The sequence below is a fragment of the Camelina sativa genome, chromosome 14 (genome assembly GCF_000633955.1).
Source record: "Camelina sativa cultivar DH55 chromosome 14, Cs, whole genome shotgun sequence".
NCBI lineage: Eukaryota > Viridiplantae > Streptophyta > Magnoliopsida > Brassicales > Brassicaceae > Camelina > Camelina sativa.
In genome coordinates, this window is record NC_025698.1 from 25,496,803 (window position 1) to 25,515,605 (window position 18,803).

Consider the following 18,803-nt stretch of genomic DNA (forward strand, 5'->3'; position numbering starts at 1 on the left):
TGACGACCTTTCAAAACCGTAAACCTAATTCTAGAATCAGTATTTAGTTGATCAGTTGCATATATCAAAGATATAGAAACGAAAAATCTACCAAACCCTAAACTTCAACCAAGAATCGTATATGTACAAAATCGCAATTTGAATATAACATAATTTAGATTCATCAAAGGTCTTATTTCGTATTATTGAATCTTTCCATGATAGAAAAAACCATGTATTAAACTAGATTAGAACCCTTCAACTTTTTTTTTTTTTAGCATTGAGCAGAAATAGAGTTCACGCACTGAAAAAGCAAGAAACAAAATTTAAAGATGTCCAAGTCAATGTAAATAATCAAAGAACACATGCATGTATATGAATTTTGTTTCAGTGGTGAGGGGTGACAAAGAGTTAAGGGCGGTAGCAAAGAAAACGGAAAACGTTGACATGAGAAGGCAGAGGGACAACGAAAATATATTCACGTTGAACCATCATGTAAACAATACTTAACAAATTGAAGTTAACTTTTTAAATCTTAAACTATAGTTACTTACCATGATCATATTCATATATATATGTTAAACGGACATACACCTTCACCACGAACATTACCTTCTCATTTGTATCATCATCAGAGATTAAACATTCAACATTTTTAAAAAACATACATACTTTCAAAATTACAATCTTAAATACAACATCAAATGTTTTTATAGCATGTATGTAAGAATTTTTTTTTATATGAACAAATATATAAGAATTCAATATTTAAAAGCTAAATTAACTAATTTTAAAATATATCAATTATTTAACTGAAAATTACTCAGTTTGACACAAATTTGCCCAAAAATAACTGATTTAAACCCCAAATGAGCGACAGAACTAGATTGACACAAATATTATGTTAAAAGTCCAAAAAACCTTAACCTTTTTAATTTGGGAAGTTTTCTTAATTCTAATTTGAAATAAAACAAAAATTATATCCTAATCTATTTTTTAAAAACATAATTTTTTGGTAGCTAAGGGTTTTTAGAACCTTTAATTTTTTTTCTCCTCCCTTCGACATTGTTTTCTTCGCCGTCGGGATATTTCTCCTCCCTTCGACATTGTTTTCTTCGCCGTGGGTCTGGGTTTGCGATTCAAGTGGTTCTGGTTTTGCGATTCAAGTGGTTCTGGGTTTGCGATTCAAGTAGTTCTGGTTCGAGTATCTTTGTCTTCTCCGACAGCATCATCGCCGGCCACTACTGTTCTTCTTCCAGCCGCAACTTCTGTCTTCCATTACTGTCAATTTAGACAATTGGTAAGTTTATTCTTAATTCCTCTGATTAAAATTCGCATGCCGATTGTAAAATTCTGATTTTCAATTTTTGTCAATTTCATAGGATTTTCAATTTTAAATCTTGTAAGCACATTGGATTGATTAATTTTCTTTGGAATTAGTTGTTAAAAATGTGATAAAAGGTGATTTTGATCGAATTTTCTTCTCCCTTCGACAATATTTAAATTTTTTTTATCCCTTCGACAATTTGGTAGGCTTGATAGCGATAATGTTTTGTTAGAAAAAAATAGAACATACAAAGTACTAGCATGAGAAATTGTGATCCTAACATGAGATTCAACATCTAGCTAGTACTTTGTATGTTCATAAAAATTGTTTGCATATAAGTTTGATGTGTTTCCATGTTATATTATTTACGATCGTATTGTTTTTTTTTTAAGGAATGGCATCATCCACTGAAATCCCCAAATATCCTCCTCCACTATATGTAGATGGGAAATCGCCTTTCCAGAGTAGGAGCATGAACCACAATTGTTTTTTATCAAAAATAGGACCCTTGAAAGAAGGATTAGGGTCGGATGTGTGGGATTCTTTGGAGAAATCATCCCTTGGAGTGTTTTTAAAGCTTACTGAATTGGAATACACATGGTGCGCAAAGAATGTTCATTACTTGCTTACGCATTAGCTGAGAGTCAACAAATTCCATGAGGTTTGGTCGTTGATTGATGATAGGCCCATCCGATTTTCTTTGAATGAATTTGCGCATATAACAGGCTTGAATTGTGATCCATTTGACGTGTCAGCCCACTTCGAAGCTGATCATCATGAGTTCTGGGCAAAAATGAAATTAGAAAAAAACACAGAAGGTCCAAAGTTTAATGAGTTGCTAAAGGTGGTTGATTTTTGCAAGACATGGTCTGCTGAGGAGAGAACCATGGTTGGTAGGTTATGTTTACTATCTGTTTGTGTACATGGTCTTCATAGTGGATCTAGCATCCCCTTGGAATCCGCTAAAAGAGTGTTGGATCCTGAGGGTTTTGAGAAATATCCATGGGGTCGAGTGGCGTTTACTAGTTTAGTAAATTCTCTCAAGACTGTTGACTTTGCCAAATCATCATACACGATACAAGGATGTGTTCATGCTTTGTTGATCTGGTTGTACGAGAGTGTTCCAGGCGTTCGTGAAGCTTGTGGTTTGAGAAGGTTAGAAACGGCTGGTGTTCAACTACTTAACTGGCAATCTTCTCGGAAACGTATCAACTTTAAAGAATTCATTGAAAAGGAGAAGAAAGAGCATGGACAGGTTAGTTTAAAATATTTTGTTATTGTAACAGTTTTATATTTTGTTGTACCATGTTTACATGATTCAATGTTGCATCTGATTTTTTAATCCCATTTAAAGTGCAAATACTTATTGCTTTTTTCTTGTAGGTCCGTGTGAGGCATATGCTTCCAGTTTCAGAGGATAATTTGTATCCTACATGGTGCGATGCGGATGAAAACAAGGATCCAGACCTTGAAAACTTGATTGAAGATATTTTCCATGATCGTTTAAGAGGCAATGCTTGGGAAGGATTGAAAACAGTCAATGTGAGGAAGAAGAAACGAAAAGTAGAAGATGGTAAAGATGGTGAGATCAGAAGTAGTCAAAAGGAGAAGAAGTTGAAAGAGGATCACTCTTATGATGATGAAGGAGCAGAAGTTCCAGACATGAAGGAGAAGTTATGCGAAGAACATATCCAGGTTAGATTTTGTTTAATTATCTGATTTGTGGGAAAAAAATGTCATTGTCGTTGGTAGTAAGTTAGTATGATTTACTTGTATATAAACGTTTGCAGGATGTTGTGGATGATCAGAAAACCTTGTTGGATATTTGGAAGCTGTTGGAAAAACTGAATGAGAATATTTCAGACTTGGACAAGAATCTGAGCAGTAGGATGACATGTTTGGAGACTAAATTCGAATCCTTTGTGAAAGAAAGTAAAGAGGCAAAAGCTTGTGCTCAACCAAAAGAGGCCACTTCTGACAATAATGAAGATGATGAGGTGCATAGTGAAGCACCTGTAAGTTATTATTTCATTGTCTACTAAGAATTTGTTTTATTTATTTTGTTTCGTGAGTGTATTTTAACCTTTGCATTCTGATATATATTTTTTTCTCTCGCAGTCTTGGATTGTAGAGATGAAGGAAAATTCAAAGGAAGAATTTCCCGTCCCACGAGTTGTCAAAAAAGTTTACACAGTGAAAAACAAGAAGAAAAGGAGAGAAGACGAGAAATCCGAGGATCTTTCTTTGTGTGAGAAGAATGATGCAAGTAAGGTTGAAGAGAAGATGAGTTTGGCTAAGGTAGAAGTGAAAGCTGCAATCAAGGTTGAAAAGAAGAAGAGTGTGGATGTTTTTGATGGTAACAAGGAAGAGAAGCAGAAGAAGCTTGTTGTCAATCCACAAAAGGTTGTTATTCCCAAACTTGATAAAAAAAAAACAAAATAATCAAACTTCTGAACCAAGGTTAGTATCTTTAACCTTGTTTCCAAGTGCTCTTTTGTTTCATAACACTGTCCAACAACCAAATCAAGAGACAACAATTCCAACTTTGCAAACTGTTCATCTTTCTTTTGTTCTTCAATATAAATACCAGTTCTCCTCTTCTTCAATGGTAGTTTAGTTTTTTCTTCTTCTTCTGGTGGAATCCCATAGTTGGCAAAGTTCTCATCCTCAGAATCTGTTCCATCAGAATCGTCACAATAATCAAATCTAGTTTCATCGTCGTCAGCATCATCATCTTCCTTAGCGACAACATCTTTAATATAAATATCTTCCACTAAATTGTCCTCGTTTCCTGTGTAACGTGGGATCAACTAAAGAGCACTTTTGATTCAATTCACACACAACTTTTTCCTTCACTTCAACACAAAGTCGTAAAGTATCCCTCTTCAGTTGCCCCAAAAACGTGTGAAATTGTCGAGTATTACCAATAAATACTGGAGGTGTATCACTCGGTAACTTCTGTAAAAGCATCTTCGAAATCTTGTAACTCAACCCAACATCGTATACTTTGTCATCCAAACAGAAATCCTCATACACCATTTGAATACAATCATCATAACTCGTTTTGTTGTTACACTCTAGAATTCGACAACCTCTCTTATTATCCACAGCAAATAACCATTTCGTTTCCTCAAAGATCCACTTACCACATACGAGAATCACTTGATCCATGTGTAATCCAGTTCTTTGATACATGACAAATTACGATCACGAACCCAAAACAGAAAAGTGAAGAGAATAACCAATAATTAAGATTTGGAACCCATAACCGAATCTTAGATGATCCCAAAAGGAAAAAAAACCATCGGAATTGATTGGATAAAGAACACAAAAGGAAAAAAAAACAGAGGCGACGATGGAGATGGTGAATGTTAAGGAAACTGTTGCCTAATCTATAACCCTAATAATTATATGGTTTCGATGACAAATATGGCAAGTATCATAAAAATCTGTCATACATATATTAAGTCTGTCGTTTAGTAACAAAATAAATTAGTTTATTCAATAAATATTGATCACCAAAGCAAAACAATAAATCTGTCATTATACGGATTTAAAAACATACCTGTTATGACATTTATAAAATCTGTCAGCATATGAATTTTAAAACAAATCTGTCATAACTTAAAAAAAACAATAAAACTGTCACTATATGATTTTAAAATCAAATCTGTCATCATATGAATTTCAAACAAATCTGTCATAACTTAAAAAAATCTGTAGTAACGTAAATAAATCTGTAAACATTCTTAAAGTCATTCTAGCAATTATTATTTTCTTTAAAAATCTGTTACTAAACCGCATATATTTTTTTTTTAAAACTGTCATAACATAAATAAAAATCTGCCATAACATGAAACAACAATAATTCGAGTATGGGTTAATCAAGGATTTCTTTTTAAAATTAAAAATCTGCCACCAAACTGTAGTTTTTTGGTAAAATAAAAAAATCTGTCATTGTAAAAAATAAATCTGTTATCACTTAATGTCAATCTAGTAATTATTATCTCGTCAACAAATCTGCCATGTGACCACAGACTAATAGTCTCAAAAACAAAACTGTAGCGACTAATCAAAAAAAATCTGTCGTATATTATGAAAGTATGTGGTAACAACAACAATAAGTCTGTCGTAGAACGAAAACTGTCACTAAAATTAAGTCTGTCATAACAAACTACAAAATATCTGTCAAAAATAAAAATTCTGCCGTGGAAAATCTGTCGTAAATAATAAAATCTGCCACACATATAAAATCTGTGACAACTGAATGGCAGACTTTATAAAAAAAAAAATGAAATTTTCGTGACCTACAGAAAAAATTAGGAGGGAAATTTTGGTAAAAAAAAATTCTCGTCGAAAGGAAAAAGGGTATTTTAGAAACAAAAAAACTAAAATAACCCAAATATTTTATGAGTTATTTATGCAATAAAACCCATAATTTGGGTTAATCTAGCCTTTTTCCCATTATTTAAATATAAAAAAGTTATCTATTACTCTCCCCTCGTAAAGTAGCTAAGGTCTTCTACCTAACAAAGAAACTTGTGTTTTTATTTTCCCCTCAAGTCAAGGTTTGTATAATCTTGGATTGTTTCGTGTCAGAGATGACATAGTTTTGCACATGAATATAGAAAATGGTTTTGACGAAGAATGTGCCTATAGACTTGGTTTCCACTTTTTTTTTTGTTTGTTTGGGAACTCAACGAAGACAAAGAAAGAACAAGTTGAATAGAAGTACCATGGATGCTATGCTATGAATTTGGTAAGTCCAAAAGTAAAAGTTTACACTAAGGCTTTGTAAAAGTTCGGTAACTGCTTTACATTCTATTTCCCTGCTCTCTATCTGAAAAAGTGGAATTGTTCCTACGTCAAAAGAAATCCAAACTGTCCATTTTAGTCAAAAGCAAAGAGTTCTTCAAGTTGTTCGTCCGTCCACTGTGGCAGCGAGCTTGTTGATGCCATCGGTTGAGTTTTGTGGACCATAGTTTGAGTTGTAACTTCATCAGAGTTCCCCATTACACTCTCTTGCTCATCAGGGCTTCTTCTGATCTGTTTTGCGGGCCTGATGCCGTCAGCTGTATCAGTATCAGTAGCTACATCTTCATACAGTTGCTGCTCTGTTTGGCTGATTGAATCATGTTTTCCCAAATGGGTCTGCTCCATTCTAACTTCACAATGATTCTTGGTCACACCCGTTCTTGGACATAAGTTGCTTCTCTCTGCTGGATTAATTTCTACCATTTCTACATCATTGAGTGCTTCACTGCTTTTTTTAGCATTTTGTCTAAGATTGTTCATTTTTTCTTGGGTAGTTCCTTGCTCCACGCTAAACACTTTGGGTTTAGGCCGTCGCAATTCTTCCTCGTTTTCTGTTAGACCAAGTTAGAGGTATGAGTTTCTTGATCAAAAACTGTGAAAGAAACTCGAAAGAAATTTTAATCAGTTACCATCCACAGGAACAGGATTTTTGGCACCCATTTCAGAATCATTCTGCTTCGATAAAGTATCCTTTGTGATAACCTGTGAATGGAAACTCCACAGCCTTCAGAAACTTCATATATTACAATGAATATAAAAAGGTGAAGCTTGATATCAAAATAAAGCAGAGAAATACTACCTTGGAGATGTTCTTCAGTGTTATGTTAAGATAGGTTGATGACCGTGAAGGTGCGCAGACTGCAACCTGAAAAAGAAAAACACTATCTATATTATTTCATCTCCATTGAATTACCAAAAGCGACTGAGAACGAAGTAGTAATATCAAAACCATGAGATTTGTTTTATCTCGTTAATAAAAACAACAAACCTGCTTAAGTATCACCACTGCACCAACTCGTATATCTCTTCCAAACTCACTCTCGGAGATAACTTTTCTATGCACGCTGGCATCAACTGTTCCAGTGGGATCCTACCAGAAATACACATTGATTTGAAACACATGTTTTATGGTGCTTGAAAAAAACCAAAGGTGGAAACCATTCACATTGTTAAGCGTCTCTGGTATATTTTTTCTACCTTAAGAGTCACCATGACATCGCCAAGACCATTTGGAGAGCAAGTTTTGACAATCGCCACAACCTACAAATAACCAACCACAATTCAAATATATCACTACATTTTTCACTTTATTAGTTGCAAAGACAAGATGTTGAGCATTATGAAGATAGCATCAGCACGTGGCTTAACCAAAAAATAAACAACAGCATTTGGCTTTCTACTACCTCAATTATTCTACAAGCTATGCAAATAACATTTTTTTCAGAATCTCTCCACAACACAGAGCAAAAGCCAACACAGACCAGCAGACTAATTTAGGATGCATATTTCCAGTAACTCTAACTAGATGATCACTACATCTCTTGATATAATGGGAATGGACTAGAGGGTACAGGCTAAATTGAGTAGATTGTTCATACCTGATCAACTTTACCCCAACTGTCACATCTGCTCTTAATCTCGCTCACTGGTGTCCCTATTGCATTTCCACCATTGCTCAACAAACCTGTCAACATTTTCTGAAAATGGTAACTCAAGAGTCCTTAGGGATTTGACAATGTTTGTATCAAAAGCTACAAGTGTCAAATTATAGAGAAAGCCTCTAGACCTTCACTTCTGATGTAATCAACAGCAGAGACCCACGGGTCCTCAGAGAAATCCTTGTCTTCCCAATCAGGCTCTTCTGCAGCCTTACGTAGGAACTCTTGAGTTGGAATTGGTTCTCCATGCTCATTGAACGATTTTGGATCCTTATTCATCTTTCTGCGGATTGCAACTTGAACAACTCCAGCAGGTCCTGGAATTAAGGGGCGGGAATAACTGTCCTCAAGAAACTGATCTGACGACGAGCAGCGTCGAAGAGTCTGATGATGATTTGTGTTACTATTAAAACCAGCTTTTGGATTCTGCTGCTGCACAGGCGGTTGCAGAGACCTAGATGGAGATTTGTGTTTGCAAGGGCGGAGAAAAGAGGGGAGCTCAGAATCACCAAGGTCAAGAGCTTCCCATTGCTCTACTTCTTCTGCTTGGGAATTCATATCTCTCGTCACACGAATATGTAGGAAGAAGATTCATCCGCACATACCCTCTTTTCAACCAAATTTACACCAAAAACTCCAACAAATTTTCCTGTGATTTTATCAGTAATAGAAACATGAGAGAGAGAGAGCAAAAACAAGATCTCGTTGTTCTTTGTATACCCACAAATACATGATCAACTGCAGTTTTTGTGAAAAGAATCATATCATAAATCACTCATTTCTCTATAGAAGCTTCAGATTCAATTGATCAATCGCGCTACAAAAAAAGTCGACAGAACACTTGAAAAGGCCTAGGACTCTCACTCAACAAAACTAACGTTTGTACATCTTCTTCGATTAAATCTTATGAGCTGATCGAACATAGCAAGAAACAAACCCAGATTACGATCGCGATTGCATGAACGATAGACCATAGACTAATAAGTGAAATTCAATTTCGAGACTGAAATTCAAATTCAATTAACGATAGACCATAGAATGCCTTTTCCATGAAGGCACTAAATTATCAAGATTGCGAACTCACCGGCGGTTAAGGCAAATAGGGACGACGACGACGACGGACGACGGCGGCAAAGCGAGGACGATGAGAGAGAGGGGCCTCTGTGACAAGTACGTGAAAACGGGTTTGATGATTCTTGGTGTGTTGTCGGAAGGGTATTTGTGTCATTAGTTATTGGGCCTTTTATGATAATAAATGGGCCGGCTCTCTATCTTATACTTTTACTAGTCAGTCAGTCACTAATTTATTTCTCTTTGCTACTCACACCTTATCTTATACTCTTTTAGTAGTAAAAACTCATAAAAGATTTAAAAGTAGAATAGAGCTAAACAAATTTCGAAAATTCTGTATGATCTTTATTGAGTTTACAAATAGGTCATCCGTCTAAAAGATCATTATGATTGAAGATCTGAACATTCCTATATATATATAAAAAATTATAATATGTTTGTATATCGAAGTTAAACCGATCAGTTATCAAAAAACATTTAATTTATGGATTGCACATTAACTAAGATATGTTTGGATTGGTTCTCTACTTATGATCAAAAGGAATGATTGATTACTACCTCGATCAATACCAAATGTTGTTATAGTGACCAAAAAGGTCTAAAACCATTTTAGATGTTGTAGTCATGCTAATGCATTACGTGATTTACACACTTCAAATAAATTGTATCTCCCACCAAAACCTCAAACAATGTAAATACGTAATTATATTGTTTCCTTCCCTGCATGGCTTATTTGATTTCGTTTCTCCTAACCTAACACACTCTCACCTCTCTTTCGGTACGTAAAACAAAAATACGATCTGTTTGCTTCATTTTGGAATGAAAATGTAAACAAACCAAAAACAAAAAATTGACGAAGACAAATTAAAACGTAAAAGGTTGATGAAGAATACACACAGGAAGTCAGGAATATATGCTATGGTAAGTTTTGCAAATATTAGAGTTCTCAAAAGTGTTTAATCTATCTATACTTTATTCGTATTTTTCTCAAAACAAATTTGCTTAATATAATATAGACAAAGTAGTGAATTAAGTGAAAACATTTTGTAAGTAATTAAAAAGGAATAAAATTTTGAAGGTGAAAAATAATCAGAACAAAATTAGCTTTTCATATAAATCACTAAAATAGACTTTATATACCGAAATTTAAAACTAAATTTTCATCCTAAAACACTTTAGATACCGGAATATCCGGCCATCTCCCACCAAACCCTCAAACAATGTTTGTTTCCTTCTCCTAAGAAATTCTCACCTCGCTTTCCGGTAAAACAAAAATAAGATTTGTTCTTTCTTTTTTGAATTGAAGTGTAAACAAACAAACAAACAAAAAATTGACGAAGACAAAATAAAACGTAAAATGATAGACTACACAATTGCTATGGTAAGTTTGATCTACGATGAATTATATAGTTATACTTTTTGTTTTGAGTTTTTCCTTTATTTGCATATAGTACATTTCATTCTCTCTTATTCTTTTTTTTTTTTCTTTTTTGTTCTGCTAGACGTGTTAGATTTTCTCGAGAAAATCGTAAGATATATAGAGAACATTAATCAATCTTGAATCAGGGGAGAAGCATAAAGATTTGAGGATTAAACCTTCTCTAATGAATAATCTACTAGGTCTCCTCCGTATTCGCATCAAACGCGGTGTCAACCTCGCAGTCCGTGATCTCCACAGTAGTGATCCTTACGTCGTCGTCAAAATGGGAAAACAGGTAACCATTCTTGAATCTTAACCATACTATATGCCCGTAGGACTCTGAGTTGGCATCTATCCGGTATCCAAAAATCTGACAAATAAACCAAAGTTTGGAAACCTGACTCAATGTTTTGATCTTCTCAATATCAAAGAGACTTTTTTGACGTTAGATACATATAGCTAGGTGCCTAGGTTGATTCGGTCAGTTTTCCGAAAGAATTTGTTTGGTTTAGTTACAATTTGCACTTTAGATAATTTAGGGTAATTAGAATATTTTAGGGAAATGAAATAGTAGTTTTAGTAGTTAAGAATTTGGGCTCCTATTTATTTTGGTTGTTATCGAGTGTTTTAAGACTTTCGAATCTAGACTAGTATTATCCTTTTAGTATTACTCGATTGATATTTTATGATTACAAATTAGTCAATATACACAATTACAAATTCTCATTTTATGATTCAAGAATCAATATTGAAACGAACGAGAAATATTTGATGGGCAGAAATTGAAGACTCGAGTTATTTACCATAATGTAAATCCTGAGTGGAATGAAGATTTGACTCTCTCAGTTACCGACCCCAATCTTACTGTCCTCTTGGTAAAATAATTTAAGTACAAGCTACGATCATATTTATATTTCATTTTGTTTATTATTTCCATAATGTTATAAAATGTTCGTATACACAAGCATCATCGTCGTATTTGTTTTTCTTTATCTAGACGGTGTATGATCACGACACGTTCACCAAAGACGACAAGATGGGAGATGCAGAATTCATGATTAAGCCGTTCGTTAATGCAGTGAAGATGCAATTACATGATCTCCCATCTGGGACCATTGTGACCACGGTCCAGCCGAGCCGAGACAATTGCCTTGCCGAGGAGTCTCGGGTTATATGGTCTGACGGTAAGCTCATTCAAGATTTGGTCCTTAGACTAAGACATGTCGAGTGCGGTGAGATTGAGGCTCAGCTTCAATGGATTGATCTTCCTGGCTCTAAGGGTCTATGATTTAGGGGACTTTAAACCTGAATCTGAAAACCCCAAATTAATGTAAATTAACTAAAGAACTAGAAAACAAAAAACACATAAAAAAATGTGATAGTATATAGGAGTTGTCTTTGTATATCTTATTATTTGGTTAGTAGATGATAGTTTTCAAAAATCATTGCGGTAAGCATAAAATTGAAGAATGTTGTGATGTTATTAGATTTTTTTTTTTTTTTTTTTCAATTTGTGGAGGTCAAAATCAAGCCCTTATTGGTGTTTTAGTCCCATTTCTTTAATTCGTTTGAATTGAAACTACACATTTCAACCATGAAGTGATTTTTCAAACCGTGGAACGGAATTATGTAGTATCAGCGACTTCAATCCCTTAGTAGCTGCCACAAATTTCATCTAATACTAGTGTGTGTATACGTCAAAATTTTAGTTAGTTTTTGGGGAAAGAAGTTACGGGTAAACTCAAATGTCCAAGGAGTATTAGGTGGATGCACGTAAATGTATGACACAGCTACGAGTTATACATGCATGACCATCACACAAACCCTATTATAGTTTCCTTTTAACTTCTATACGTATCCGGGACCTTAAAGTTATCAATTAGGTATTCTCTTTTGATTTTTGTTAAAATATTTTTTTGATTTAATGTAGTAGAAAGTACAAAAGAATTACGTACATGAGACTAAGAACACCATTACAACCACAAAAGAGAGGATATAGAGAGAGAGAGAGAGACCATGCTTGCAGCAAATTTAAAGAGAACAACAATAGGTTATTAACTTACCACAACCATTCTTTTAACACAATAATCAACTAGAGAATAAAAGAGAAAAGAAGAGAATATATAAGGTATGCTCACAATTCACACCCACAAATTAACTTTCAAGTCTTTGGAGCTGAGGAAACCTCGCAAATTTCTGAGCTTCGCAGTTCGAAATCAGTCTTTTTCCGGATTCTTCTTGTTGAGTTTTTTTTTTTTTTTTTTTGTTTTTGTTTCCTTATTGTTTGGTTTGTGTTTGTGTTCCTTATTAACTTAACACTAGTACAAAATAATAACTTTTAAGAAGTTAATTTCGAATTTCTTATTTTTTGTTTTGCATGATAAGTTGATAAATGATAACTTTCAAATTTATTAGGTGCTGCTGTTTTCCAAAAATAAATAAAAAAAAGTTGTCAATATGATGATACATTAGGTGCATTGTAATTTCTAGGATAAGTGCAAAATTTACATCAATGTTAACATAACAAGGCCTAAAGGCCCAATACCTTAAGGTCCAAGCCCACCATCTCTCTTTCTCTCACACACATTCTCTAAAAGCGCTCAACGGTCTGCGGTGAGCCACAAAACGAAAGCTTCGTGGAGAAATCTGAGGGAATCTGAGTCTGAGGAGTTCAAATGATCTCGGCTCGATGCATCAAAGAGGAAAATACAACAACCGTAGGTCAAGAAGCTTCTCTAGATCCAGACTCGCCGTTGAAGGCCATTAAAAACAATCACATTTCTCTTTCTCTATATCGTCTTCCTTCCTTCTTCCTTCCTTAGTAATAATGGCGACAACACCTCACAGTAATACTCTATACTTCCTTGTTTTGTCTGAATCTCACAAAAAACGAATCTTTTTTTTGCCTTTTCTTGTTTTGTCTTGATAAAATCGGATCATCATCATTATTGGCCCCTCCTTCATCAAATTATTTGAGTGCTTTTAAAAGAGAAATCACGTTTTGTGAATTCATTTTTTAAAAAGAAAAATCGAATATTCAAAAAAAGTAGGTGTCTCTTCATGGTTTCGAAGTTGGAGAGTGGTGTCTCACTTTTTTTTTGTTTTGGTTATATAATAAAAATTTTGGAACAGAGGAAGAGAGACATATCCAAAAAAGCTATTGGATGGAGCATTCAAGTGATTTGACTGTTGAAGCTATGATGCTTGACTCCAAAGCTTCTGATCTCGACAAAGAAGAGCGTCCTGAGGTTACTGACTTACTGTTGTCTACGTTTCCTAATGAATCGAGTTTATGAACGTGTCACATACTCACCTTTCAAAAAATGGTGATAAAATGAACTTGGCTGATGTGTTCATTTGGTTCAGGTACTCTCTTTAATCCCACCATATGAAGGCAAATCTGTGCTGGAACTTGGAGCTGGTATTGGTCGTTTCACTGGTGAGTTGGCTCAGAAGGCTGGTGAAGTTATAGCCCTTGACTTTATCGAAAGCGCCATTCAGAAGGTTTTTTACTACTTTGCTAGCTGTTGCTATGTTAAAAAAAGTTTTCTATTTTACCATGGAGGCTTCTGATGTATGTGTATTTGGTGATGTTTTGTTCTTTGGCAGAATGAAAGTGTTAATGGGCATTACAAGAACGTTAAGTTTATGTGTGCTGATGTAACATCTCCAGACTTGAAAATCGCAGTTGGATCTATCGACTTGATTTTCTCAAACTGGTTGCTCATGTATCTCTCTGATAAAGAGGTAAAGTCTGATTCTTTTACTCTTTTTGACTTTCTAGAGAAGAAAAACTAATCTTTTGGATGATTTGGTGATGGTGATTGCAGGTGGAACTAATGGCAGAGAGAATGCTTGGATGGGTAAAGCCAGGGGGCTACATTTTCTTCAGAGAATCTTGCTTCCATCAGTCTGGGGACAGCAAGCGTAAATCAAACCCCACCCACTACCGTGAACCAAGATTCTATACTAAGGTTACAGTCTTTATATATCACTTTTTATGTGACTGAGATCTAAATGTTTATCATGTATACACGAGTGTGAGACTAGGTACATGGAGTAGTGTTCTTCTAGATGTTATATATAAGTTTGATAAGGCTTTAAAAGTGTGTATATCATTAGTTCATATATTTGCAGTCGCTTGGCTCCACTCTCTCTAAGCTAATAATGTGTTGGGATGACTCGAGTTGATTCTCTTCGATATGTGTTGGTCAAATTCAAAATCTCGCAAATATATTAAACTGTGTTCGTGAAAATGTAATGCAGGTATTCAAAGAATGTCAGACACGTGATGCTTCTGGCAAATCATATGAGCTCTCCATGGTTGGCTGCAAATGTATTGGGGCTTATGTGAAGAACAAGAAGAATCAGAATCAGGTAACAAAGTTTTCTTTTTCAGATAGTTTAGTTTCTCCTTATCATTTGATCCCACTGATCTACAAGAGGTTAACTTTAAAATCCCTGTAATGGCAGATTTGCTGGACATGGCAAAAAGTTAGCTTGGAGAATGACAAGGACTTCCAACGTTTCTTGGATAATGTTCAATACAAGTCTAGTGGGATCTTGCGCTATGAGCGTGTCTTTGGGGAAGGATATGTGAGCACTGGTGGAGCTGGTATATCCATCTTTAACCCTTATCTTCATAAAAGACATGCGTTTGTAAATGTTTGCCCGCCTCTAATCAAGTTCTTGGTTTCCTTAACAGAGACAACTAAAGAATTTGTGGCGAAGATGGACCTTAAACCTGGACAGAAAGTTCTAGATGTTGGTTGTGGTATTGGTGGAGGTGACTTCTACATGGCTGAGAACTTTGATGTTCATGTCGTTGGAATCGATCTATCGGTCAATATGATCTCTTTCGCGCTGGAGCGTGCCATTGGACTCAAATGCTCAGTCGAGTTTGAAGTCGCTGACTGCACCACAAAAACATATCCTGATAATTCTTTCGATGTCATTTACAGCCGTGACACTATTCTCCACATCCAAGTATTAGCAAAGCTATTCAAAAACATCTTCTTCTTTTTTTTCACTCTTGAAAATGCTTTTTGGTTACTCACCCTCTGCATCATTTATCTCTTTTCAGGACAAGCCAGCTCTATTCAGGACATTCTTCAAGTGGCTTAAACCAGGCGGTAAAGTTCTCATCACGGACTATTGCAGAAGTGCTGAAACTCCGTCTCCTGAATTCGCAGAGTACATAAAACAAAGAGGGTATGATCTCCATGATGTTCAAGCTTACGGAAAGGTTTGTGTTTTTTTTTTTTTTTCTCACAAAACCGTTAAGCAATCATTTAAAGAATTGAGGGACCTTTCTTGATGAAATCTTTCTTCTTGTAGATGCTGAAAGAAGCAGGCTTTGAGGATGTGATAGCTGAGGACCGTACTGATCAGGTGACTCCCACATACATTTTAGTATATACATTTCTCAAAATGCTGATTCTAAACATAACCATTTTCGCAGTTTGTACAAGTCCTCAGGCGTGAATTAGAAAAAGTGGAGAAAGAAAAGGAAGAATTCATCAGCGACTTCTCACAAGTAAAAAACATTTCTCACAACTAATCCATTGAGAAAAACACATTGTTTGTTGCGTTCTATATCTTGATCACAATATCTTATGATAGGAGGATTACAATGACATTGTTGGAGGATGGACAGCTAAGCTTGAGAGGACTGCATCTGGTGAACAAAAATGGGGATTATTCATAGCCAACAAGAAGTAAAATTCACCCCCCAAAATTCTAAAACTTATCTTCTGGTGGTGATTCAGTTCCCTTCAATAAAACTGTTCCTTTGGGGGACTCATGTATTTGCTTGTTTTACTATCCTCCTACTGCAAATCAAAAGAAAAACTCATGTGTTTCGATCTTTACTCCAGTCTTTGTGCCACTTAAAACTTGCATTGCTTCGATTTTCATAAATATATATTAAAATATCTGCATGTTCTTAGTGTATTCAAGAAAAAGATACATCTATCATATGGGATGATTGACCTATGACTAGAAAAAAACAGAGCAATCAATAGCTAAGTAAAACTCAACTCGTTCCATCACATTGTTGAATGAGCCTGCGGCTCCCAGAACAGTCTTACTAGTCAGTAGTCTGTACAGGCCAGTTTCTTCTTGATGACTGATTCCATGTTCATCATGCAAGTCCCACGCTCTTATTATATACATTTCAATAGGTTATCACATATCCCACCAGCAATATCTGTAAAGAGAAAGGGCCATCTTTTTAGATCATGAAGAAACAAAAAAGCAAGGAGCCAAAGAGCTCAACTCTAGAGATACTAAACAGGGAAGAGATAGCTAAGAAATTATATAGTAATAAAGTGTTGGCAGACAAAGGAGCAATGATCATAACATCAGCCCAGCGTCTAAGCTCGATGTGAAGCACGGGATCACCAATCTTGTTCCAGCTAGACCATTCAGATCTTCATCTTAATTTAAATATAAGAAAAATATTGATTCGCTACACCGGATAAGGTGGCTGAACTTGTTCAAAAGGTATGAGATAGTCTAGAGATGGCACTCATTTATTGTTCCCTTTTAATAAGCTCTGAAGGATGCACCTTCCGTTTCTAAGCCATGATACTGAAAACTCTGTTCATAGGCAATGTAAGCCTCTTAAGTACCAACGAATATAGATGCAAATGATAGTATGATACCTTGAACACGTTGTGGTTCCTTAGGTAATTTTCTTATTGTGTGAACCGATATGAAAATAGAGAATCAGCGTAGGTAATATATAACCAACCCGCAAAGGTTTTATTACCTTTATAACTCATAATGCAAAAGCAAATCTCTCATATGTGCCTTTAACCAGGTATATGCTGCAATACAGCAAGAGTTGCTTCCGATTTTAGCAAAAATGAAACTCTATTTGCAAAACCCATCAACAAGGACCATTCTTTTCAAGCCAATCAAGTAAGTCCATTTCTCTAATTTTTTATCAACCATATAAACTATATCTTTTGGCTGGTTTACATATCTGTGTTACGTTTTTCCTAATCCCTTTGTATCTGAACCCAAATCTCTTGCTAGTTTGAATACGGAAAATGAATGGTCTATGTATATGTTTTGTAGGTCAATATAGTGGAAGCACATACCCAAGTGGAGTCCTTGCTCAAAGCTGAGTACACAGCAGACGAACAAGCCAGTATCAGTATGATCTCCATTCAGGATTTGCAAACCCAACTCGATAATTTCCTTTAAAGTCATGGCTCAATGGAAATACCATGTTTTTGATGTCTTTACTCTTTACTTCCTCGGATTTTTATTTAGAGATTTTTAATTATTTTGGTTTCTTTGTTAGCTACTTTACAAGTGTTCGCTTTGTATTAACATGGTGTTTATATTATTAGCATGGTATGATGATATATCATAGCATTTGTGAAAAAGGTATGAATGACGTATTATAGTGTTTCTCTACTGCTATCAATATAAATATTTGTTGTAATATAATGCATAACTTGAAGATGATGCTTTCAGGGGAAAATTTTGATCATTTATATGGTTGTACTCTTTTTACTTTATCGTAGGTTTTGTTCTATTGAGTTTTTGCATGAAAAGTTTTTAACAAAGAATATGTAAAAGATAAACATCTGAAGAAGATTATTATTATTGCAATGGTGAAAAACTATCATTTTCAAAAGTCATTGACATACACTGATGAAACCATGAGAAACGATGATAAAGATCAAGAGAGTGACTTAGGAGACAAACGACCAGTAGAAGAATGGTGATGTATGTGTCCTACAAATGGTTATTGCTTTATAAATTTTATTGTTTTGTTTGGTCCATCATTGCGTTCGAGTCGGTTTAGTTATTGGATACCACGTTTTGAACAAAAGTTCTTCAGTCGCTAATGTTTCTTTCATGCTTCAACGTTGACTTATGCTTCTTTGTTATACATACACCCATGCTTTTAATATAAGGTTTGTTTTTTAGATATATTATCGCATCATGCTGACGTTAAAAGCATTTTTTTTTATAGTGAATGGAAAAGGAAATAGTTTATTATTTTTATTTAATTTCTTTTCGGGGAAAAAAAATGACATAAGATAACTAAGTATATAAAAGAAGGGGGCAAGTTAGAAAATCCTGATTACAGCTTTTGTCTTCGGAACAATGACGACGACGATCTCTGATCTTTCGCAAAATTTGGTAGAGAAGATACTCTCGAGGGTTCCGAAAAGTTGTTTGGGAGCGGTGAAATCGACTTGCAAACGATGGAACAGTTTATCCAAAGTTAAGATGTTGTGCAAAGCAGAAGCAAGGCATCAGTTTCTAGGGTTCATGATGAAGAAGTATAAGCTTTGTTCAATGAGGTTCGATCTCAACGAAAAAGAAGAAGGAGGTGACGAATTTGTGGATCCATCTATAAAGGAGTTGGGTAATTTTCTTAATCAAGTGGAGATATCTAATGTCTTTCAATGCGATGGCTTGTTGTTATGCGTGACCAAAGAGGACAACACCAGGCTCGTGGTATGGAACCCTTATTTGGGTCAAACCAGGTGGATCCAACCCAGAAACA

General features: G+C 35.1%; 5 protein-coding genes and 1 long non-coding RNA gene across 6 annotated transcripts in view; 5 read left to right on the forward strand and 1 right to left on the reverse strand.

Moving 5' to 3' along the window:
- On the forward strand, positions 1,013–3,903 carry LOC104742435. The gene is made up of 5 exons (XM_010463449.1): positions 1,013–1,279; positions 1,699–2,561; positions 2,690–3,001; positions 3,097–3,321; positions 3,425–3,903. Exons 2-5 carry the CDS (start codon positions 2,100–2,102, stop codon positions 3,746–3,748), a joined length of 1,323 nt encoding a protein of 440 aa, XP_010461751.1. The 5' UTR covers positions 1,013–1,279; positions 1,699–2,099; the 3' UTR covers positions 3,749–3,903.
- On the reverse strand, positions 6,028–8,950 carry LOC104742434. The gene is made up of 8 exons (XM_019236408.1): positions 8,864–8,950; positions 7,908–8,428; positions 7,720–7,805; positions 7,319–7,381; positions 7,110–7,211; positions 6,921–6,986; positions 6,751–6,823; positions 6,028–6,672 (listed from the first exon to the last, which is right to left on the reverse strand). Exons 2-8 carry the CDS (start codon positions 8,335–8,337, stop codon positions 6,197–6,199), a joined length of 1,296 nt encoding a protein of 431 aa, XP_019091953.1. The 5' UTR covers positions 8,338–8,428; positions 8,864–8,950; the 3' UTR covers positions 6,028–6,196.
- On the forward strand, positions 10,395–11,587 carry LOC104742433 (protein C2-DOMAIN ABA-RELATED 5). The gene is made up of 3 exons (XM_019236409.1): positions 10,395–10,565; positions 11,050–11,145; positions 11,268–11,587. The coding sequence occupies exons 1-3, from the start codon at positions 10,455–10,457 to the stop codon at positions 11,556–11,558; spliced, it is 498 nt and encodes a 165-aa protein (XP_019091954.1). The 5' UTR covers positions 10,395–10,454; the 3' UTR covers positions 11,559–11,587.
- Positions 12,894–16,145, forward strand: LOC104742436 (phosphomethylethanolamine N-methyltransferase). The gene is made up of 12 exons (XM_010463450.2): positions 12,894–13,116; positions 13,403–13,518; positions 13,637–13,774; positions 13,880–14,017; positions 14,101–14,244; positions 14,537–14,647; positions 14,744–14,885; positions 14,976–15,256; positions 15,354–15,515; positions 15,608–15,661; positions 15,732–15,806; positions 15,893–16,145. Exons 1-12 carry the CDS (start codon positions 13,098–13,100, stop codon positions 15,989–15,991), a joined length of 1,479 nt encoding a protein of 492 aa, XP_010461752.1. The 5' UTR covers positions 12,894–13,097; the 3' UTR covers positions 15,992–16,145.
- Positions 16,736–17,522, forward strand: LOC104742437. Its single transcript, XR_760531.2, has 3 exons — positions 16,736–16,774; positions 17,094–17,194; positions 17,354–17,522. It is a non-coding gene; the product is annotated as an uncharacterized LOC104742437 (long non-coding RNA).
- LOC104743977 (F-box protein At3g19890-like) overlaps positions 18,398–18,803 on the forward strand; it is a 1,134-nt gene continuing 728 nt past the window's right edge. The window contains exon 1 of the mRNA XM_010465006.1: positions 18,398–18,662. Within this exon, the coding sequence (XP_010463308.1) occupies positions 18,398–18,662 (265 nt within the window). The remainder of the gene's footprint in view (positions 18,663–18,803) is intronic.